Raw genomic sequence first — 24,534 nt, forward strand, 5'->3', positions numbered from 1 at the left:
CCAGATAGAACACCTAAAGTTTTTTTTCTTGCCAAATTACTTTTTCACTAGGACAGGGCACACTGTTTAACAGAAAGCACAAAAGCTCTCCCAATACAAAGGGGCTTTCTTACAGACATCTTCACCTGAGAAGCATCACTGACAACCTCCACCTGTCACTGCTAATTCGCTGCGGGACCCTTTGCTGAAATAGAAACTGCTCCCAGCTGCGGATCCAAAGACTCCAAACCGAAAAAAAGTCACCGGTGGGCACTGAAAAATACGCAATCGAGCTACCGAACCGTGCTAGGTAAGAGTGGCTTTCGGCATTATTTCGAGAACGGTACGTACACAAAACCGCCCAGTGGAAGGTCTCCACGGCCCCTGAGCGTGCAAGCGCTTCCTGCCGCCACAGCTCTCGGCCGGCCCAAGGCGCAGGCCCGGCGCCAGCGCCCGCTGTCCCGGCCTCCAGCGTTGCCTCTGGGGCCCGCCCGCGGCCGCGGCTGGCGGGAGAGCACCCCCCCCCCCTCGGCCCAGCTCGCCGAGGCGAGCGCTGAGCGCCGGCCCCGCGCCGCCCGGCACGACCGTAGCGCAGCAGCTCCCGCCGGCCGAGCCGCGGTCCGCGCCTTCGGGCCGGCCGCACAGGCCGGGGCCGCGTCCCGGCTGCCCCCTGCCGCCCCCTCCGACCTGCTGCCGGCCTCGCTCCCGCCGCCTCCGCCGGGCCGACTCGCTCCTGGGACGGCGGGAGCCGCAGCCCCTTGCGCGGCTCCGGGCGGAGATCGACGGCCCCCGGGCCCCAGTTCGTCTCACCCTCCGCCGGGGGCCGTGGCCAGAGGCGCCGCGGGAGCGGCCCCCTGAGGCGGCGGCGGGGCCCCGAACGCGCGGGCGGAGCGGGCTGGGCGCGGCGGGGCGCCCGCTCCTCACCTCAGCGCCGCCGCTTCCCGCCTTCGCGCGTGATGCGCGCGCCCTCGCTCCGCGCGCCGGCTTGCAAGGGTCGTGGTTTCGGAAAGGAGAGCAGTGCGGCGGCACAGCTGCGGTAGCGGAGCAGCGCGGCACAACCCCCGCCCCAACACAAGCGGCAGCCTGTCTGCAACACTGCACGCGGCTCCGGCCGGCGCACTGGAAGACGAGGTGCTAGCGGTGGGCGCCGCGGGCCGCCCCAGGGCGGTTGCTCGCCGGCAGCGGCGCTGCCTGGAGCCGTCCCGCCATCCCCGCCCGCGGAGCGCCCCGGCTAGCGCGGCCTGAGCGGAGCCCCGGGCCCAGTAGGGCGGGCGGGGGGTCCGCCGGCGCGGCTGCTCCGTTGCCTTGTCGGGTGGGAAAGCCAGGCCATCGAAATGCCTCCTCCAAACGAGCGGGGGTCTCGGCGCACCGCGGCCCCGGGAAAGTCCCCCTCTCCCTCTCCCCCACTGAAACGGCCCGCTGTCGGCCCCCCGGTAACGTGGGGCGCGGAGAGCCCGCAAGCCGTGGGGGGCTGCATCAGCCGCATACCGGGCGACCCCCGTCGGCACGCGCTCGGCGTCCCCGCCGAACCAAACCTGAGCGAACCGAGCCCACGCGCCGCCGCACGCCGGCGCGCCTCTTCGGGTAAACGCGAGATCCTGGCAGCAGCATTCTAACAATTAATTAGAATAATTCTGTAAGGGCATGACTCAAGGAAGACTATTAAAATCCACAGTACTAGTTGCACCGGCTGTTGCAGCCCGGGGAGCGGACAGAGCCGCTCGCCCCCCGCGGCCTCCAGCTCCCCGGCGGCGGCGGTCAGGCGGGGCGCCCCGCCTGCGTGTGCGCGGTATGAGTTACCGGGTGCCACTAAAAGAAAAAACGATGGCACCGGGGCGCACGCTGTAACCGCCACTAACGGCCATGGCAACTACTAATGAAACCGAAACGTAATGGTAAAATAACCCATTTCACTTGCTAAGTGCTAATTAATTAATTCAAAATGTATGCCTTTTGCACAGAATAGTACATCTGTACCTTTATTCCAAGCAGTGTTACACAGCTCCCTAGGAAGCACGTACTAAAATCCTCCAGAGAAAAAAAAAAAAGAATATAATAAGCCAATATGCATCCAAAATCTTTTAAGTTCATTTATATTTGTTTTTCACATACAAGATGGAAGAAATAAAAAAAACCCCAAAAAACAGAATCAAACCCTGGATACAACAGTTTGATCTGATTGCTTTAGATACATAGAATCTGTTGCAAGGAACTCAAAATTAAAAACAAATGCTCACACATGCCATATAATAAAAAAAAAGTAAATAGAAAAGCTAAAGTACTAGCATGTACATGGATGTATTAGGAAACAAGTTTATCTGAACACCCACATTTTTCTGTATTTAAAACAGACATTTGAATCCTTCCCTTCCCCTAAAGAGCATTTGTTGTCAAAAAGTCAAACCCAATCCCTCCCCAGGTTACATTTTAACAGTAATACCAGAATACAAACTGTAATTAACAGCATCCCGTTACTTCTGTATCACCAAGACTTAGGTCTGCCACCCTCACCGATGGTCAACAATAAAACCGTCCAGCTGGAACATTTATTGTATTTATACTACAAGTAGGCAGTGTACGTTTAGTAAAATAAATGTTCAAAACCTGATATAGTACAGTGAAACACTGTCACCAATAAATCTAGTTTTGTAAGAATTACATACGTTTTGCATACTTTAAAAGTTCTGCCATAAGCCTGTTTAAAGCCAGAAACTTTAAAAAAAAGAGAACTTTAAAAAGTAAGATTTTGTTGTTGCTGTACTTCATTTGATAATTCTCTCCATCACAAAAATTAAAAGCTCACAGCATAAAGCATCACTTTTAACCACAATTTGGTTCATGACAGTAAAAATCTGATCAAAGATCTTGGCAGTTCTTTTACACTTAAGTACTGTTTCACATGCTGTTGGTTTGTTATGGAAGTAATATGGAAATATAGTTGAGGGGGGTGTGTGTTACCTTTTTAAGGTCTTTGGACCAAGACACTTTAAACACCTGAAACACCAATGAAAGAGAAATCAATTTTGTAGTTCCACCATTCAGATAAACATTTTGGGTGCCTTTACTAGGAAACCACTGTAAGAAGTACAACCTTCAGCCAATGAAAATCAGTGTAGCCAAACTGAAGTCAACACAGGTTAGCTAATTCATACCAGCTGAGAACCTGATTTGCTTGGAAAATCTTTTATTATGACAAAATTTAAATTTACAATAGTACAGACTTACTAGCAAGTGAACAAACTGCATTTTCTAAACATCATCTAATGATGAGCAATATCAACTGAATCATACTAGAGCTCAGATCTGCAGCTACTGTAAATGGTTCTAGCACCAATGGGTTTCAGTTTGTTAGGCCAATTATGCAGTGCTGATGAGTTGGCCTTACAAACTGGCATCACAACCAGACACCACAAAAATCTCCAAGTCTTTTACCAAAGTCAGTCACTTCACTAAAGAACAAAGCCTTAGGACCATCTGGTTTTCATTTAGGCTGAAAACCTGAAGAAATCCTTAAAAGAGAGAGACTGATCATAATTACAGTAACATTGGTCAGCCCTGCCCGGTCCCCTGTTTGTTGAAAGAAATTTCTGTTATCTCAACAGTTAGCACTAGCAAAAATAATAATTAAAAAAAAAAACACCAAAAAACCCAATAGCTCCTCTAAAAGAATAAAAGAAACACAATGCCCATACAGCAATTAAATTCTGTGCAGACACAACTCTGCTGTCACATCTCATTTTCTACTAAAAAGACCCCACAACATAAAAAAAGCTACTTTTCTCTATGTAATAAAACTTCATGACTGAAAGTCTTTGCCTTCCATCTCTTTTTTTTCAAAATTTTGGTGTGTGTGCTTTTTGTTTTCCATCTTCTGATATCACATACACCCACAAGTTCATCATCAACATGACAATTTATCATATCAAGTTCTTCTTTATGTTCTTTACTTAACACTGGTGATTTGTTTTCTGTGCATCCCTATCCGCGGCCACCCTTCCTGGCAAGGATCTAGGTTTGTTACACAATCATTTGTCTTCCACACCTACTCCATGTTCCCATCACTTCATCTCTGAACTTTTCACCTACCTTCACCCAACCTGAGGGAAAAACATCTTTAGTGACCAATATTGTGGTGCATCAGTAAGACCTTGTGTTAAGTGTTAACAGACCTGGCAAATGCACATTTACACTGAGTGCTACATCTCTTCCTCTCTCTACACAGCCTGGATCAAGCTGAGAGAAAAGTTTTAATGCCTTTCATTAAAAGACATATTTCTCAATATAAAAAGCTTAAATTCATAGATTATAAATAATACAATTTCAAAATATTTAAGAATTTTAGGACTTCATTTGCATTTCAGGGGAACTGCAAGCTTAGTGTCCTTGATGCCTTCTCAGTCCCAAACCTCTGATAAAGAAGTATTTGTATGATATACAATAAGTAGAAATACACAGAACATGCCTTGTGTCCTGTACAACAATTACAGTAAGTGAAAGACCTAAGAACTAAGCAACTTTACCAGACAGGTTGCAATACTGCTTTACCACTGCCTTGATAAAGTTACCATCTTTTTTCATGTATACAACTACATGTAATTTTGACATTGTCAGTTAAAAATATTACCAAAAACTGTATGAGCAAGGGTTTTTTTCCCACTACATACAACACTAATGAGTTGTGCCACATTTTTCAGACCTCATTTTAAAAGCATGGTTTTGCATTTATTTGCCACAGATTTTATCTATATAAAAAATTGTTTGTTCATATGTTAAGTTACAAAATTGTAGTGCTTAATATAATAAACATCAAAATCTAAGACCTTTTAAAAAGATGTTTGTTTATAATACATTGTTTTGTTTTTCTAAGGCCGCAGTCAGTACCAGTCTGGTTTATTTTGCAACAATATTGTAGTGTAAAATTGTTGCTAAACAGTTCTGGTACTTTCAGATTGGAAGTATTTATTTTCTGAAAACTATACAGTAATATACTGAAAAAAGAAACTGCAACAGTACTGTTTGTGCCTTTAGAAATATATAAGGAGAATTATTATGGCTGATATGGATCAGATTTAATCTGTATTCCATATAGTACAGTTAGTTACAAAGAATGAAAAAAAAAGATTTTTAAAGCTTAAGTAACTTGATAAAAAAAGCGTCTGGTATTATTGTCATAAACATAGTAATAAAACTGCCCTCGTGGTCTGATGCTGTGCACATTTTTTTGAATCAAGTGACCTAGTAGTTAGCTTTTGTGATTCATGAAGGGTTTGTGATGTTAATCAATACCTAGGAGATCAGTCAAGGACATGCACAAACACCACCCACTTTCTGTCCTTAAAAGTCAAACATTTCTGCCTGGTCTGAAAAGGTAAAGAAGTATATAGATATGTGAAGAAGTGTGCTTTCATTTTTAAGAGGAAAAAATATATATGCATATATGTATTTTTATATATATATATATATATGTATTCTGTATTTAAATTAGTGTCAATCAAACCCAGGCAGAGAATAAATTGATCATAAAGATGATGTAATAAAAGTCATTAAGGCAGTAAGTTGTATCGCTTGAGGATTTTCAGATATTCTACCTCTACCTCGAGAGGAAAAAGAAATGTTGAATTGCATCGTAGGCCAAATCAGCACTGAATGATTACAGCCAAGTAAGGAAGGGCTCATTTTTGTTAAGTACTGACTCCACATCGTTGAGAATGGGGATGAAGTCTTCTGACTCTAGAGTCCCAAGATCAACATTTGTTCCTGGAAGGCAGTCGAGGAAATCAGGGAAACGTGTTTGTTGTGGATTTATGTTCATTGTTGTCTGTGCTATGGTATCTCCTAGGAAAAGTAAAGAAGAACTTTTGAAATACCAAACTGTTATTGTGGGTAATTTAACACAACACAATTGATACAAAAATTATATTCCTCCTTTCCAGTAAGCACTTGTCAGCATTCCTATCCTCTACAAAAGTTACCTCAAAACCGTATTTGCTTGCAGAATGCATATTCTTCTAAGAGTTAATGTCATGCCCTTGCTTTGTTCTCAAAAGCACAAAAGGCCCCTTCCAGCAGTGTTCAAAGTAATCATTCTCTGACCTTCCACTTGGGAAGCACAACAGTTCAAAGTTTACTGTCTGCACAGCGAGCCATACAATCGAGTTTTACATAAACCCTCTATCATGCTCTCTGCACAAGGCTGAATTCTGTCCATAGGGCACAACTGAAGAAAGTGTTTTACAGCAATGCAGCTCTGCAGTAATATATTATTTTTTCATCAATTAGTAATAACAAGCATTATAATATTTAATAGAGAAACCATTCACTCTTTGCATCATCTACAACCTCTGATGACTTCAGAAGGAAGTTTAGGTGAGGAAGGGCTGAGAATTTCACTGTCTGAAAAAAAACGGATTTCCTAGTAACTTATTTCAGTATTTTAAACAGCATGAGGACACTCATATAAAAATAAATACATAGCAAAACCTAAACTAGGTAACTACATTCTGTCTGAAGAGAAATCCAGCTTTGCCATTGTAAGAGACTTATTAATGAGACTGATTTCCCAAAGTTAGAAAATGCAGTGATTTGTCCCAAGATTGTAACCCAAGACCACATTTTTACCATGTATGAAAACACAAATCAAGGCTCACATTTTCCAACTTTGACTTGTTTAGTATCAGTCTAAGGTAAAAGGGTAGAATCTGGACCTAAGTTGAAGATGAGAGCCTTCTACGCACTAAGTAGCTTTTCTAGGCGCTAAGTACCTTGTAGGCATTTCCACACACACCCCAGTCTCAGCCTGTTCTCCTGCATAGGGAAGTGAGAAGTTATCGTTGTTACACAATTATAAAACATTACTGGGTATAACACAAAGTTATTAGTATCATTATACTGTAAGCTAAATTAGAGTATTCTACCTGTATCCATCTCATCTACGTTGCTGAGGAAATCTTCAGGTGTTGTTGGTATACTGTAGCATCCTAATCCCAAGCCACTGTCTGTACTCTGCTCCCTGGAATGGTATGGCCCACTATAAATTGAAACGTGAAAAAGCCTCAGTAAAGATGTTCAGGTAGACATAGTCCCTGATCATAGTGTTTGAAAAAAGTTAGATTAGATATTAGAAAAAAAGATAGATATAAAAAAAAAGATATTAGAAAGAAGTAGGTTAGATATTCAAGTTAAACACTAAATAAGCCTCATTCTGAACCGTTGGCCATTAATGTGGTCATGTTACATCAGCCCAAATATAAAGCAACTGAAGTGAGGCCACTCTTAAAATTCTAAAATACACACATGCATATATGACTCTCTAGACAAAAACAGTTCTGACAGCCTAAAAGAATTGAGTTTATTTATGCTTAGGTAATGTACCTATTCTACCTAGAGTCTTCTACATACACCTACAGTGCAATTAAATCCACCTGTTACCATTTGTTTGATTTCGCTAAGATTACTTCTTGAAGTACAAACTGAAAGATTTCAGGTCAGCCACTCAGCCATACTCCCTGTTCACAGTAAGTACGGAAGATGATAAAGGAAACTACTTCAGAGATACAGCTTTAAAAGTGTAGAGAAGGCAACAGAACCAATTGCCTAATGAAGAGGACATGAACTTGCCTGTTCAAGAAAGGATCAGATCCATTACTTGTAATAGGCCTCATGTCTTGTGTCATGGCAGGCGTATTCACAGCTGTCTGAACTGGGACCATGTTCTCTGAGTCCATGGGAAGTTGTCTGCACAGAGCAGCTTCCTGAAAAAGCAAATAAATACAAGGGGAGGGTTATTCCAACAGCTCAGAAGTACTGCAGTCTTGTAACAAGTGAAAATGTAATATATACACATTATATATAGATGGCTATTTTTTCATATACACATATATTCAGGAAAGTAATTCTAGACAATGTAACTGATGACTGTTGGTTTACACTGATGTGAAGAAAATCATAAGGTAGACAGAGAGTGTTTTCCATACCCACCTGTGCTGGCTTAAACACAGCAGAACCTACCCTTCAGTTCCTAGCTCGGCTGGATGCCAGTCCCATAGTTCAGTCACGAGACAGGTGTGTTTGAGGACTTTCTAATCAGCTTCCCACTAAACCAGGGAGCCCGTTTGCCTGTTTAAACTACCCTCTCTCATTTTGCATGTTGCAGATCATGAAATGCTCATATAAATGGCTTTACTGGCAGAGCTGTCACACTGACAGCCTCTCATGAGGGGTAGTGGCAGACAGCCAGGTCGAGTCAAACCTTGAACAAGCGCAACTACCTGTAGAATGACTGCACTTCTATGGCCCTGCTGCCTGCAGAGAGAATCCCTACAAAATAAATTACCTATGTTATAACCTCAGACACCTTGTGCATCGCCTCATCATAAACCTGCACATTACAACTGATTATTGACAGCCTAACCCATGCTTCATGGGCCAGCTAATTCCACTTGAGAGTTTTTACATGCATACTTGAACTGTGCTATACTCAAATCACATTTTCATTTTACTGTTCAGTGAGACCAAGTTCTTTGAGAGCTGAAGTAGAAATAATAGACTAGTTTAAAACCTACAGATTCAAATTTAACCTCCCACGTATTTGTTTCTAACAGCTTACCTTAAGTGAAATTGCCCTCAGTTTAAACTGGTGCAAAAGAGAGGCACTGAAACTATGTGAGTTGCTACTAGATGACATAATTTGCTATATACCAAATTACAAAGAATATCACTTGCAACCATACAGTACTTAACATGTTAGAAGAAAACCACTAGAACCAAGACTTTGACCCAATAATCTTTAGAATGAACCTCTGCCTAACGATAAGCATATGACTAATGACCTGTCTCATGCACACTGTCTTTAGGATGAAAAATTAGCAATTAGAGCCACAGGAAACTTGTTTCAAAATTCCTTCAGAAAGAATAAATTCTTCTAGCATTATCTCTGCAAAACCACCATGACATCTAGTGGTACAAAGGTTTAGACAAAGGTTGTTTGGCTCCACGGGGATGTTCCAAACAAATGTCCTAAGACCTTAAAATAAGAAAGCTGTACCTGTTTTTTCCCTAGTTTACTCACCTTTTTTTAAAATATGGAATAAGCAGAGGCAGCATTTCATTTAAATCACAGTAGAGAATTTTTTCCACTTAATCAGTCATTCATTCTCCCAAGTACAGAGATTAACATGTTTTTGAGCTTGTAATATGTTTTACTATGTTTTCAATCGATTTCTTCATTGAGAAGGACCGGTGTGGGCTCTTCACGAATAATGTAACAATTATTCATTGGGAATTAACATATACTGGTGCCCATGAATGCAGTATTTCCTTTATACCCAAATTATCAATATATTCACTGATAAGTAATAATTTGCATTAGATTTAGTAAGATTAGATTGATTAGATTTAGTAATATTTGGTTAGTTCGTAAGTGTTGAGAATAAACAGTCTGAAGAGCCTTAACAGCTTATGTATGTCGGTACGTTTGTCAAGTGACAATTCTAATGGTGATGTTTCTGTTTATGAATAAATCAGCTGGAGTCTGTGAAAATGTGCGAACTTCAGAAGACAGGCAGACCATCTTTTTTAACTGTCTACAAGAAGGTACTGAAAGTGTTTTTTTAAAATATAATAGCAAGTGCAGCAACACAAGAAAGGCTAGTACTAGAAAAACAGCAAGAAAGAACTAACAGAAAGATAAAGAGAAGAAAAGGAAGAGATAAAATGAGGCTGGATATACTTAGCTAGGATGTTTTTTTAATTAAAGTACAATCCAGTAATGAAGTTCACGTCTTTGATACTTAGGCTGTGCATTTTCAAATCTCACTGGACATTTTTTCACACTAATAAAGGTAAGATCAGAACAGAAAAATTAAAGAAGGGGAAAAAAAGAGAAAGAAAAAAAAAAAGGAGAGAAAAAAAAAAGCCTTTCCCCTAGTTTGCTAACATGTAAAATACATTTTGCTGTCATTCTGGTTCATGTTCATGTCATTCAAATCATGTTCTGGTTGCCATCATTCTAAAAATCAAATACTAAAAATAAAATAACTGAAAATATCCTGTTCAAGATCCAAGTATTTGCCTCTTTCAGAATATTGTGACTAAGTCCTAATTCGATGGAAATTACTTCTCTTTGCTACCTTGCTAACACGTTAGTGCACAGAAAATACTGCCCCAATACCACTCTTTTTTACTTTAAGGGTGACAGACATTGTAACAGGTTTCCCAGAGAGGCTACAGAGTCTCCATCCTTGCAGATATTTGAAACCTGACCGGATGAAGCTCTGAGCAACCTGCTGTAGCTGACCTTGCTTTGAGCTGGACAGCTGGACTGGACAACCTCTAGAGGTCCCTTCCAACCTCAACTATCTTGTGGCTCCATGAATCAAAGAATGACCATATGCATACATACAATTTCCTGTACAACATTTTGCTTTTCTGTTTGGGACAATCTTCTTAATAATTTCTTGCCAGTTGTCATGCCATTTTTTTTTTTCAACTATCAGACAGAAATTCAATTGTATTGCTCAATACAATTGCACTGTATCAAACATACGGCTGAAAATGTGGAAGCGATGGAAAATGTTTTCTGTATCCTGCAACTTCTCAATGGATCATATAGTACAAACCAGTGTCTCAACTTGTTGGGGACTGTGTCTGTGCGTGTTGGGTGGGTAGGGGACAGCTTGACAAGCTTCCTGCTCATGAAAGAGAAAAAATACTAAAGCTGAAAAGTTGGTAGCAGCAATTAACCAGAGATGACAAAGGCTAACAACCCACTTCTACCAGAAAGCACTGCTGAAGAAAAACTATGGAGGTAAAGACATGCACCTATAGAGAAGAAAGGCCATTATTTAAGGGTGTATTTGTTGACAATTAGTAGGTGGATTCACAGCAAGAGTTTTGAAACTCTTCTGATAAAAAATGCCAGATGCCTAGCAGGGATAATATTCTAGTGCCTTGTGTTTCTACAACAGGTAATGATGTATCGACAGCCTAAAGTTCTATCTGAGTAATTACTTTTACATAATTGTTCTCATATACAGGCAAAGATGGCATAATTATTTCTGAGACTAGTAAATTCCATCACTTTAAAAGACTTTTATTGAAAACAGTAGCTGGAAAAAGGTAACATAAGGCTTTTCTCATTCTTCATGTCGTGCCTTCCTCCTTTGAGCACAAACACACCTCTTTCCTCTGTTAAATCTATGATTCCTCCCATAGCTTTCCAAAACAGCAAAACACAAAGAACTAGTAGAGATCTCTGAATCTCCAAATACTTAAAAAACTCAGTTGCACACAAAAAGTACATTGCAAAAGAAGTGTTGTTCACAAAGGGAGTTTTATATGTTTAAATCTCCATGAAATACGTATTATTCCTCTCACACTGAACTGCACAGAAATAGGCAAGTATTCCCTTACAGTTTTTTTTATTTCCCTTACAGACTGACACAAAAAATGTCCACCAAATAAACAACGCTGAAAGGAGAAGATAATTTCTTACATCTACCACTGCTGGCTTGTTCTGTCTGGCAAAAGCAACCAACCAAAAGCTGCACCTGTATTACCTTAATTTAGGTTAATACAGATACACAGGCTGTGTTTAAGGACACTCCTACCAAAACAGCTCAAGTTCCAAGATGAGGTTTATCATAGGTCAGTATGGTTTTTTGCATGCTGAAAGCCCTGGGCACAATGTGTTAACTTTTTAATTGCATACACAGTATAACTGCTCTGAGCACACTTAGCAAGTCTGGTTTGAAGCTCTGGTTGTTTCATGTTATGCTAGAAGAACAATTTTCTGATAATGCAATGTCTGTGCCACTCCAATAAAGAGCTATAACTGTACTTGAAACGACTAATTGTAGCTAACAGGTGCAAAGTGACAACAGAACAGGTTTTATTGTGGGCTAGATGCCCAAGCAAGTGCCACAGGCAAGCCTGCATAGGCCCAGCTGAAATGTCACTGCTACCAAGCTGCTAGACTCAGGTTAGCCTATACTTCCTCCAGCCACAGCTTTTTACAGAATAGACACAGGCACTGCCTTCCTCCAGAAAGACACAAAGATTTTTCTGTATCATGTTGTAAAGGAGAAAAACTTAAATCACTGGTTAGCTTCTGTAACTTACCCCATTTCCATGGTAATTTAATTTCCAAAAGAAGCTCAGAATAGACTACTAACAAAGTAAGAACAAGGGCTCAGAGACTACATTACTTCTACACATCAGGCTGCTTATCCTATGGCCGGTAAGATGAAGAGTCAGCCATTTGAGAAGGATTTTTGTTAAACTTGAAGCTTTTTCATTGAACTGCCTTCCACAAATACGAAAGCATTGCAAAATGTCCATTCTTTCCATGGCACTGGACTTACTGGTCCTGCACAAAGTGCTGGCTGGCTATTTTCCATCCTGCAGCTGACCTATGCAATCAGGGAATTCAGATAGTGGTCTCTTTGGAAAACCCAGTGCCAACTGCTGGTTGGTCCCACAAGGAGAAATTCATACCCAGATTTATTAATCATGTCCCCAGATAGAGTAATTGGCTCTCCTAACTGCTAAGTGCAGCAGGGCCAACAATTAATTCCAGGAATGTTTAATCTACTACATGATTTAGACAGACCTTACAAAGCAGGACAATTTGTGAGCTGAAAAGCCTCCAGCACTCTACAGGAAGACTCACACTGGCATCTACAAAATCTAAGTTCCCGTCTCTTCTTTGTTGCAAGAAACACTGCATTTATTATACAGTTACTTCATCTGCTCTCGTTTGGGGAATGGTGTGGCATCTCCCCTGTCTTTATTTCAACATACTGCGCATTGCTTGTAATATTAACTCAATAGTACTTTATAATACTGAACAATAGACTCCTGCATACTGGGAAGCAGAGTACTGGCTCTACCATACATTGAAGTATGCTTCTCCTCTGATGCTGCCTGATGCAGATACTGGTTCAGAAGTCACATTACAATCTTCATACTGCTACAAATGTTAGACTTCTTTGCTTCTTTGATATTATTACAGCAGTGGTCAAAAGTAACAGAGGAATTACACAATCACAAAAGCTGTGTGGCAGCCTCTTAATGTCCTGTTCTCTACTGTAACTGTGACTACAAGGTTCTTAAGAAGAATATTCAAGAATCTCCTACCCTAGGTTAAAAAGTGCAGCAAAAAATGCCAGAGACCTCTTGCAGCCCTGCGAATGGCAATATTATAGTTGGAAGCTACAAGAATAGCCTTAGCTATTCTAATTAGCTCTTAGCTGGCAGCTCTCAAATGCAGGCGTGGCTTCTGTTGGCCAGTAGATACAACCCTTAGCATTTAGTTCAAAAAGGACAAAATGCCTGTGATGATCCGCTTGGCACTGCAGCATATGTGATTTTAAAAACTCAAACGGATTCTCAAAATCAGTAACAAAACAAAATAAATTTAAAAAAAAAAACCACAGTACTCTGATTATCACAAAGGCATGTCAAAAAGCTTCAGCAGTGGTTATTTGCTGAATATAAAAAATATTTAAAAGCTTCAAAGCATTGCAGTGAGCTGAATTATTCACTGCCTCCGAACACAATTCTGATGTGGAGTCCTTTTTAGCTGTATGCCAGATAAATCCAGAAATTTGTTGTCACATTTCCTGGAACCCTCCTTGGCAGAACTGAACTGAGTTCCATGCTTAGTGGCCAAACGGTCATTTCCAGCTGGGGGAGATGAGCAAGGGCATTTTTATGGTGAGTTTACATTGCTAGTCAGTGCAATTCCTTTTCTGCCAGTCATACTTAGCGTGGCAAGTAAGACATCTAGACATTGCCCATGCCATCAGTAAACATGACTGTGGGCCAGTCTGCACAGGTGGAAGAGCACAGCAGGGCACTTCGCTGTTCAGGTTGCAGCAGGCCAGTATGGTTCTACTCTGCAAGGACAAAGCAATGATAAATGTTCCTCTGCATTCCCATACGCTGCTCCTTCTACAGCCTCTTTTGAGGTCCTCTATCTTTCTATGCACAAATTTAAGGAACGGGATCAGGGATAAGAAAGGAACCTGTGAGAAGTCTTGCCTTTTTGTGACTGTAACCTTCACAATAAGGTGGAAGATGGCACTTGTGCACACAGAGAAGTGCTGGCGCATCTTCCCTGCAAGACCCTTGCAGAGATTTCTTTTTGACATCGCCTCTAACTACTTCCATTTCCAAGAAGCTCTTGAGCAGCAAGCAGATTCTCCCTTTTCCTTTGGAAAGATGACAAAAACAAATCAGTAAGAAAGGGAATTAACTCTTTCCAGAATGACAAACCTGAGTAAGGAAACATTTAAATAGAAGCTGTCATACTGGTTTTCTGAAATGCTGCCATTTTTGCATGTACTCAAGTCTCCAGTTCTAGAGGCTTTACCAACTAAATGAAGAGGAGGACAAAGAAGGAAACAAATTCCTCAAGCAGAGCTTCCAGAACTGTGTATTCCTCCCAGCTGGGTGTGCTGCTCCACCCGAGCAGCTGCAGCCCAGAATGTCTGTGGGGAGGCAGCAGCTGCTTCCAGGCTGAAGGGAGGTTTGTGACCCTCCACAAGAATTCCTCCCCTCTCACTCAACTCCTCACAGTTGCTAGCAGCAGCATGCACACTTAGTCAGCATTCTTCCCTTAGATACGTTACACTAGAAAAGCACAAGCAGCAGTGAAGGGTCAGGGCAGGAGTATCTATGTTAACACTGAGGAGTCCAGAGGGATTTGTCACACTCTTCTCAGCTGCCAGGGTTGAGAGGCGCTCAGGTGACTGGCAGGAAGTTCACAAAGTTCTGTTAGGATGGATGCATTTTGCATCTCACTTTCCTTCGGTGGGGAATATGTTGTTCCCCAAGAGCTACACCAGTTTTGAAAACTTCAGTAATGCAAAGTGATACTGTCCTGCTTTATATAATGTGGAGCTCAAACAAACACAATAAACACGATAGATGCAGGGTGGTACTGGGCATAGTAAGTTGGAGTCTTGATTAAGTATGACACAGCTGCAGTGTGTGTGTTAGTTTCAAAGTAAAACACAGTCAGCAGAGTAGTGAAACCAGCCCTTGTGTTAATGGCACAACTGTTTTGAAGCTTCATTTGCTCTTGTCCTGAAGGAAGAACAGAGCCAAAGAGAGTAAAAATAGCTAAACACATTATATTAGCACAATGACAATTATAACCAAGCTCATATCAGATATCCCCACTCTTTTCCCACAGTCATCTCTATTATGTTCTGACATCTTGATGGTAAAGGAGAATTCAAAAGACTTGAGATCACTGCTCATGTCAAAGAGCACCACCCTGAACACAGTTCTGCACGTACAGGTAATGTATAATGTAACTCCCAAAACCTAAGGGTAATGGAAATTGAACATGGGCACAAGATGTTGGTGCCTGTACGGTTTCCAGACTCAGGTCTGAACTATGGAAGTTCAATTCCATCCTGATAGAAGCAGGTAAAAAAATTCAGAAACCTCAGTGAAATTGTACCTGCCTTTCACCCTTCTTCAGCAAGAACACTGAGCATTTGCCTAACTTTGAACATGTATATATATGCACTAAAGATGACAGGAATAATCACATGCAAAGATAGCCAAGTGTTGTTGCAGGAACTATAAAAGCACGTAATTTTAATGCTCTTTTATTTTTCTCCAAATGCAGCTAGACGGTGCTGTACGGTTTCAAAATGTATTAATGAATTTTTTGTCATTACTTTTGTTAAGTAATTTTTTTAAAGTTCTTATATATTTAGAGGAAGGAGGGAAAAGAGTAAAAAATATAAATTAAGCAAATATATTGTAGAGTGTTTTTACAAATATTCTCAGTAATGTTTTTGTGATTCTACTTGCCAGACATCCATCTTCATTTTGTTATCAATCTCTCTTTTACAAAAGCCTACTATATGATACTGTGCACATTCATCTTACATTTTGTCTTTCAGTCTGCACAAGATGATGTTACTAAGGTTCCAAGCGTGTAACTGAAGAGAAATTTGACTTACATATAGTCTGTACATGGGAAGAAAAGTACAATCATATTCTTGTTGTTAGAAGTCTGTATTAGTACAAAGCCCCATATCAAACTGCATTTTCTGTATATGAAGAAAAAAAATCACTCTGAAGAAAATTCTAATAACCTTTAATTTGATGACTGATTGTAATAATGTCTGTTACTACTTTTTGAAAAGTGATGTTTCTGTAAAATGCAACTAAAAGTTGTTTGTTCTGAAATAAAAGCATGGGAAAAGAACACCTCACATTCTCAATCATTACAGACATTAAAGACCTCTTCTTCCATTAATTTTACTGACGTAGTATGTTTAAAAAAAAAAAAAAGCCAAAACCCAACATATTTAGCCAAACCATCATTCAAAGGCTGCAGAGAGAAAACCAAAAAGCTGGCCATCAATTTTAGGTTTTCATGCATGACTGCTGCCTCTTAAAGATGAAAAATCCTTTGTGAGCACATCTCCCTTCTGGTAAATCTGCTGTGACCATCCAGATCTCTATTTCAGACCTAAAGGTTTTAAAGATTTATGTGTCCCTTTCTTTACTACCTACAAAGTCTTCCAGAGGTCGTTGGGGTGCTCCAGTCTGGTTTCATCACTAATGTGTTCTCTCAGTCATTCTCCTCCAGACTTGGAAGAAAACGTGCATCACTCCTCACTTACTTTCGGCTAGTCAACCTATGACACGTACTCTGCTACTCCTCCTCACAGGGAGGTGTGTGAGGATTTTTCTTAGGCTTATTTTTGCATATTACCCAAGTCACTAACATTTTGAAACTTTACAGCAAGTTATGGTTCTCTAATAAATCATCAGAAAAGTCCAGCCAATTGGTGTCATTAGCCCAGTAACAACCACGCTTCTACCCACTGCAAAGAAATGTCATAGTGTATTTCTAAATACAGTATAAACAAATGTCACCCTAAAATAACTGCAAATTATGGTCCAATCTCAAAGGCAAAAGGACCGAAGGCATGAAATAATAATTCCACAAAATTATTATTTCCACAGAAGATGGAAGCAAGGATGGTAACCCAGCAGAGACATTGTCCGAGCACACAGGGATGAGGTTAGGAAAGCTAAAGGCCAGCTGGAATTGCATCTGGCCAGAGGAGTCAAAGACAACAAGAAGGGCTTCTGTAAGTACCTGGGCAACCACAGGAAGGCTAGGGAAAGTGTGGGCCCACTGCTTTTCCTATAAGGAAAGGCTGAGAGAGCTGGGACTGTTCAGCCCGGGGAAGAAAAGGCTCGGGGGGATCTCATCCCTGTATATAACCACCTGCAGGGAGGGTGCACAGAAGACGGGGCCAGGCTCTTCCCAGCAGCACCCAGTGCCAGGACCAGAGGCGACGGGCACAAACTGACACACACGAGGTTCCCTGCGAACATCAGGGAACACTTTGTCGTCATCACTGTGCGGGTGCCCGAGCCCTGGCACGGGCTGCCCGGGGAGGGGATGGAGTCTCCCTCCTTGGAGGCATTCAGAAGCCATCTGGACGTGGTCCTGGGTGAGCAGGGGGCTGGAGATGATGACCTCCAGAGCTCCCTTCCAACCTCAGCCAGTCTGTGATTCTGTGGCTTTGTGAAAGTTACCATTTTTAAAGGTACTTAGAACTGTAACTGCAGCATTTACAAGGCCACCAATAATGGTGTTATTCTTGATAAAATGTATTTTGTTCACTCTGTTCCTGAGAGAAACAGGTTATTTGTTTTCTCTAAGGAAGCTGATTAATATGCCAAGCAAAACACAGTATCACCAGTGGCATGGTCCATAATAGAAAAAACACAGTTGTTAAAACTTATTTCCTTAAGGTATGTAAAGGAAGTTACGTAAGTATTTTATCCAATATAAGTCATTATAAAGAGCTGAAACTTAAGAAATAGAACAGTAAACAGAACATCCACAAAGAACCGTCTCTGGGAAGTCTTCAAATCAGAGTTATTCATGTAAGACATGAATGTGATTTTATTTTAACTCAGAGGCAAAAGGGTGCAAATTACAGAGTCAGAATTAGAGTCAAGGACAACTCCATATGTTCTGTCTTTATCTTAAGTGAAGCATGAACATGGTCAACTATGCAAGCCAAATTAAACTGAGAATACATCAATGACAGTTATTCTAGATTCATAAACAGACACAGAACAAAATATGGTCCTTACGCTACTATTATAGCTGGTAAGGAAAACACCAAATCTGTAACTCCTGACAGATGGCCATTTTGTGTTCTGTTCAATGCTAGTTTAGAGAACAAAATTAAATACTCTATTTATATTAGCATTTTGGTTGCCCTCACGTAAAACAATTGTTAATCTTGACATAAAGTAACAGAGCTACTTAACTGCACCTGGTAAAAATTTGGATGCATTGAACTAAAGGCTCTTGAACAAAGCAAGAGTATCCTTGGTGTTACCTGTCTCAGTAACTCCTCCTGACGCATCCTAATTCGCTCCCTCTCCATCTGGATTCTCTGGAGCCTCAGCTTCTGCTGCTGCTGTTGCTGTGTGGTCAGCGCACTGGGCAAATTCAACAGCCCTGGCTGTGGAGTCTGGGGAGGACGACTCTGCTGCGACATGGCTGTATTGGGTGTTATTTGGTGCTGGTGATTCATGACTGTGGGAAAGAAAACAAATCATGGCTGGTTAAAGAGAATCATACTTTAAGATAACAGAGGGCCTAGGACACTGTTGCTTGCTTACAGTATAGAGTTATTAGAATTACTGTATTTCAAATGACTGAGAACTACTCGATCTGGCAAGATTTGGTACTAGTAACTGCTTGATAAATTATGTTTAATATTTCATACGTGTATAAAACATGAATACTTATAATACAGCAAGTATTTATTGTCATTCTAGTATGTTCAACTATTTACCTAATAATATGTAGTAAATGACATGTAATTTTTTAAACTGAAAATTTGTCTACAAATGTGTGCTTGTAACATGCAGTAAGGTAGTAAAATTATTTTCAATCTTAACATTTTCTTTATTGACAGATCTACAACATTTTTCTGTCCAAAGGACTATGATTTTTACCTTCCTTTTTATCTTTCACTCCTTGTTCTTACCATAAGAACAGAAATCTCAACTCAGTTCTACACTTCTCAGACCTGAACGTATTTATGCTGTGCCATGTGTCTGACCTTGAAGGATACAGTAGAGCAGCCACTGTTAGAAGTGTGCATTGAACGAAATGGGCTGATGATTTCACGGCCTGAATCAAATGTATGATACAGATACAATGCAAAATGCTGAATTTAACTCACTCTGCCAGTTCCAAGTTAAAAAAAATTTTGAAAAGTTGACTTTACGCTAGCCACCTCTCTGCCAAATCAGGTCTTGTCTTGTCATTCTTCAACTGGAATAACGCAGGTACACAGGCATTAAGGCAACATAAACTTTGCCCTGCTTCATTTGACAGAAATATTTACACATCAAATCTGAATCAAATTTTTCCTTCTGGGTGATCCCATATCACACAGGTCCAGCATGTAGAGTGTGGAACCATTTAAGAGTGCAGCTGCATGGTATTTTAGCTTCAGTGGCAAATCCAGCTCAAGCAATAATTCAGGTTCAAAACAGTCCTGCAGCAATATAACCTTTTCACGGACAAACAGCTGTATCCACACAAATGACATCATGCTTCCACATGAAACCAGAGTGTTTCTGTTTATCACTTCTTCCATACCCAGCTGCTTGTTCCTGCCCACATGCTACCCCTTCACTAAGCTGGCAAAAGCATTTTTGTGGCCACACAACAAACTAAAAATTGCCTGAGGATAAAAAGAGGGTATTTCCCGTCTAGGTCAGTTCCCAGCAAAAGTAACTGGGTAGCCATGAAACTGCTTATGTGCGACCAATGTAGGAGCCCAGGCGGGAAAAACAAGCTAGTTGCAGGAAAGGTGGACTAAAGCCAGCACTGAACAGTAATGTTTCAGTGGTAAAAAAACAAAAAGGCTAGCAAGCTGCAGTGCTGAGAGGGGAAAGGCAGGATGGGAGCTGGGTGCTGAAATCAAACCACTTTCCTAATGGGAAAACAATATCTGAAACCACATTTTAAGATGCAGTGAATCTAACCTTATTCACATTAAAATAAGTAAGAAATATTGTAAGTACAATTATACAAATTATACCAGTGTAAACCTGCTGTTAAATTGCAGGACCATAAGCACTTAGGCAGGAATTTAACTCTTCTCATATGCGTAAGCATGTGCTTACATTTTTGGCTTGTTGATGGTAGAGTGAAGAGAACAACCAGGCCAAGAATGCAGGCTGGCTGAAGGATTATCACAACATACCAAGTTCTCCATATGAAAATTGCTTTCATCTAAGCAGCACATGCAAATGATAGAACCAGGCAAAGTTAAGTAAAGATTAATAGCCTGTACGGTGTGTCTGGGATATGCTCAGGGGTAGGGCATGAGTTGTAGTACTATTTGTAATGGCTATTTGTTGCCTTTGCTATATAAAATACTCCCTTCTCCCTCAGCTGATCTGTACCCACGTTGCATCACAGCTGAAATTATACATGCAAGAAGGCAAAGAACAAGACAGCATGAAAATGCTGAGGAATACTTCTCCCTGAGCTACGGTCCCCAATAACCCTCCAAGTCATTTCTTCTCATGGGGACAGACAAAATATTCTAGTGTTTCTTGGAGTACATTTTTTTCAAGTAATACTATCCATTGTTACATACTATCAAGAAACTATAGGAAGCTCAGTACAACAAATGAAGTAAGCATTCCCACACCTTGACATTAAGAGTACAGAAATTACATCACAATGAATCTTCCACAAGTCAATTATGCCACAAGTATGTGATCATATTTCTAAGAAACAACAAAAATCCATTCTACTTCCGAAAATTTATTTACATCGTCTAAGTCTGATAAAGCTATAGCTATGGCAAGGTTTTACAAGTTTCAGCACAGGCAAAGGAGTAGGTAGGAGCCATCCTCAGCCAATTTCACCACCTGCATTATTTGGCTCTGCTTCTCTTTCAGCCAGTGCCTTTCCCCTGAGAGGTTCTTGGGTCTAAACCTCTGGACAATGGTCCACAAAAAAACAGATCTGTTCAAAATTACCACTCACTGGAATGGCTTTTAAAGAACCCTTGCTTTGGGTCATAGTGAGAAACTTATGAAGGTCATTTGAACCTGCTGACCACCACATTTTTCTCCAGCATAAACTGCTTCAAGAAAAAATGGGATTCAGGTAACTCTCCATTCTGCTTGAACACCAGACACCTATCTTCATAGCAGCCCAAACTGGATTGACTCAGAAACATTAAGTGTAGAGGAGTCATGAACCTGTGCTTTCAAACAAGTACAGATAGTTTTGTCAAGGTATCTGCATAGAGGATGTTTATGATAAAGTCTAACTTAAAATGGAGCATTAAATTGATATGGTGATAAAATCAATTTTGTTTTTTTAATATCATTCAAAACCTGTTCATGAATACACAGATGCTAAGGCCCAGGTTTTGATCCTACCAACTGCATAACAGCATTGTTCCACTTGAATTATCCTTGAGTGCAATCACAATAATGTCCCATAAGCAAATCTAGGACATATGTGGTCTACTTTTGTGACGTCAAATCCAGATTTTGGGCATGTGCATGCATACATGTAATGCACATAAAGTTAATCTAACCAAATAGTCACTAGAAATTAAGATTAAGTTAATTTAGATTAGCTTAATCTAAAACAAATACTAACTGGAAATAAAAACACTATAAAACACAAGACTGTTAGGCAATTCCTTTTTTACATCTATTACAGAAAACAAAATGAAACCAAAAATGGGGACATTCTGTAGCACTTCCCACAACAACTGCATCATTCAGCTGCCCTAAAAATATACCCTAAGGGTCAAAATGTTACATGTACAGTAATAAAACAGCTGATTCCGGGAACTGGCTGAAAAGTAATTAAATCACGGCAGATTTGCAAGTACTCTTTTGCATTGGTTCCACTGAAAGGCCCTGAAATCATCATGAGCAAGCCTTCAGTTAATGTATTAACGTTTAGGGTCTATACCAGCCATTCACATGTGAAGGCACATGGAATGTGTCCTTTGCAAAACAGCCTGTCCAAATGGTCCTCCAGACTTTTGGCAAGCACTGCCCGTCACCTTCCTGGGGGCTACCATAGCCTGGGCCATCTGAAATGCAGCATATAAACTCCAGTTTGAAACACTCCCACAGGCTAAACCACAAGGCCCAAGACATGCTGTGCATGGAAGATGAAGTGCTTATTCATTTTCCCCTCAGACAACAGCTGCCACTGCCACTTTCCTCAGCAGTTCTTGGCCTATATTAGGTGATCTGGGCACTAGAAAACTCCACAGTTTGTGCACTAGCAAATACCCATAGGCAGCACATAAATCCTTCATATGTGTCATGTTTCCCTGCTTGCTCAGTTCCCTGTCATCCTCATGCTTGTGCAGGAAACCATCTGACTCACTGGCTCCATACTAACAGAAATTCTTGAGCTTGAAGCTGTGTGTGAACATGCACACACGCTTGCAACTGGGGTGTCACATTGAGCAACACATTTTCCAGGACAAGAGAGGGGTACAGGATGTACTCCCGAGTAGGCAGAGTACAAGAGAAAAGTTCAAAAAGCTTTATCTTCATATTGCTGATTCTGTGTTTGCAGAGTACCGTCTAGCACACCTGCAGAAGAGCACTGCTGCTGCAGCTGTGCTAGACAATACTCTGCAAATGCAGAATCAGCAATATAAAGATCTCACTTTCTATACAGAACTGATCATGGAAGATAAAGATGAGAAAATGGTGGAAAGATTTTATAATCTCACTGGGGAAAGTGTAAAAGAACAAAATGGACAGTATTACCAGGAATAATCCCCAAAAGTAATATAGAAATGGTTACTTATGGGTAATCTTACATAAATTAGAAGTTCTTGATCCAAGACAGGAAGTGTTCATAGAAAGTATGACTGTGGCTCTCAGGAAAAGAATATAACTGATGGCAAAATGTCTTCAAGTTCCAGGGAAAACCCAGCTGAAATATCCAGGAAAACAAAGAAAACAATAACAGCCAGGAGTGGTAAACAAGTATATCAGTTCCAGCTAAAGGAGCTATCATTAAGAGACAGGCTGAGACAGTAGTCTGCTAAGCACAAGAAGATAGTGATGAAAATTCCCAGATTGTACACAACAGTCAGAAGACTGTGAGGAACAGAACCACTTTAAAATTTTTGGTGCCAGAGATACCCTTGGGCATCCCATACTGTTGTGTAAACACAGTGATTGTCGGTGTCAGTCGTTTTCCGTGGAGAAGTCTGCAATTGCACAAAGCAAGTCCAGTTCTTCTGATATTCAGCAATTCAAAGACACTGTATGGGCTCCTGATCTATCCAAGACAAAAGTTCTTCCTGATCACGATGCCAGGAATAGCATCCAGCGTTGATATCCTCCAGTGAAAGGAGTGAAACAGTACATTTTCAAAGAATTAACAAAATGGTTTGGTCAGAGTGCAGATTAGTTTTATGACTTAATGCAGATCAGTACTAGATGCTCTGATCAGGAACAGGTTAGTGCTGCACTGTATCCTGGGCGAGCCTGGGTCTAAAGGCAGCTTTACTACCTGTAGGTGGTGCAAAGCCCACACTGATAAATCATTCCGGACCTCGTGGAAAGCTGTGCAGGCATACCTACAACCATCTTTGCAACATGCTTCCAGACTCGGGTGTTCTGGAGAGCATAGTACAGAGATGCTAGCATGTCATCCAATGTGACTTCTCCAGAGGCACACAGATGTCATTCTATTCCCAAATCAAGTCTCCTGGAAGCCACAGAGTGCAGTGCAGAGGCACCCACTTCATTTTATGGAAGTGTATCCACCAGCCTCGAGAGGCTCACTGTCAGACCTGGGCTAGGTCTTCGTACAATTTCAGATCTGGGATTCTCTGCATAATGCTCTCAAAAGAAAGATGACTATACTACCAGAATGCAGACAGGCTTATACTGAAAACTACAGCTTCCTACATCAACAGCTATTCTGAGGAATTCTGACCCAAGAAAATCAGAAGACCTACAGAACTCTCCAGGTCAAAGAACATAAAGTCTATCAATGATAAATGATCTTTCCATGTTCCCTGCAAACCTAGTGGCAGCTGGAACTTGAGAGAAATGACACACAAGAAGGAAATGTGTTGATGCTACACACAAAGCCAGAGGCACAAAGACAGGCACTGGCGGTAGTAACACAAAATGCACAGCATCCGTAATCCTCCTAAACAAACTATCGGCCCAAAAATCCTGCAGTTTGGCAGAGCAGTTAAAGCTACTGAATGATGCTTCAGAAAACCTACTGCAGTAGTGCTGCACAAGCTGCAACCAAAAGCATTTGCCATTGGAGTTCTGACGGTCGGGGGAAAGGGACTTGGTGAACAGAACAATTCCACTAGGAAAACAGCTAGCTACAAGACTTTGAGATGTTTAGCAGAAATCTGCACGTGCTGTACAGTGTGCGCAAGTACACAAAGCAAATCCAACAATTTGGGACTTACTGGCCACAAGTGGTTCAATATAGTGCAAATGTGC

General features: G+C 41.1%; 1 protein-coding gene across 1 annotated transcript in view; it reads right to left on the minus strand.

Annotated features, from left to right (window-relative positions):
• Nucleotides 1–2,056: 2,056 nt before the first annotated feature.
• Nucleotides 2,057–24,534, minus strand: part of WWTR1 (WW domain containing transcription regulator 1) — a 77,759-nt gene continuing 55,281 nt past the window's right edge. Inside the window, exons 3-6 of the mRNA XM_080409469.1 lie at nt 18,375–18,574; nt 7,597–7,730; nt 6,894–7,006; nt 2,057–5,814 (exon numbers count right to left, since the gene is read on the minus strand). Of these exons, the coding sequence (XP_080265595.1) occupies nt 5,630–5,814; nt 6,894–7,006; nt 7,597–7,730; nt 18,375–18,574 (632 nt within the window). The 3' untranslated portion in view covers nt 2,057–5,629. The remainder of the gene's footprint in view (nt 5,815–6,893; nt 7,007–7,596; nt 7,731–18,374; nt 18,575–24,534) is intronic.

Source organism: Falco punctatus (assembly GCF_963210335.1).
Source record: "Falco punctatus genome assembly, chromosome: 13".
Lineage (NCBI taxonomy): Eukaryota > Metazoa > Chordata > Aves > Falconiformes > Falconidae > Falco > Falco punctatus.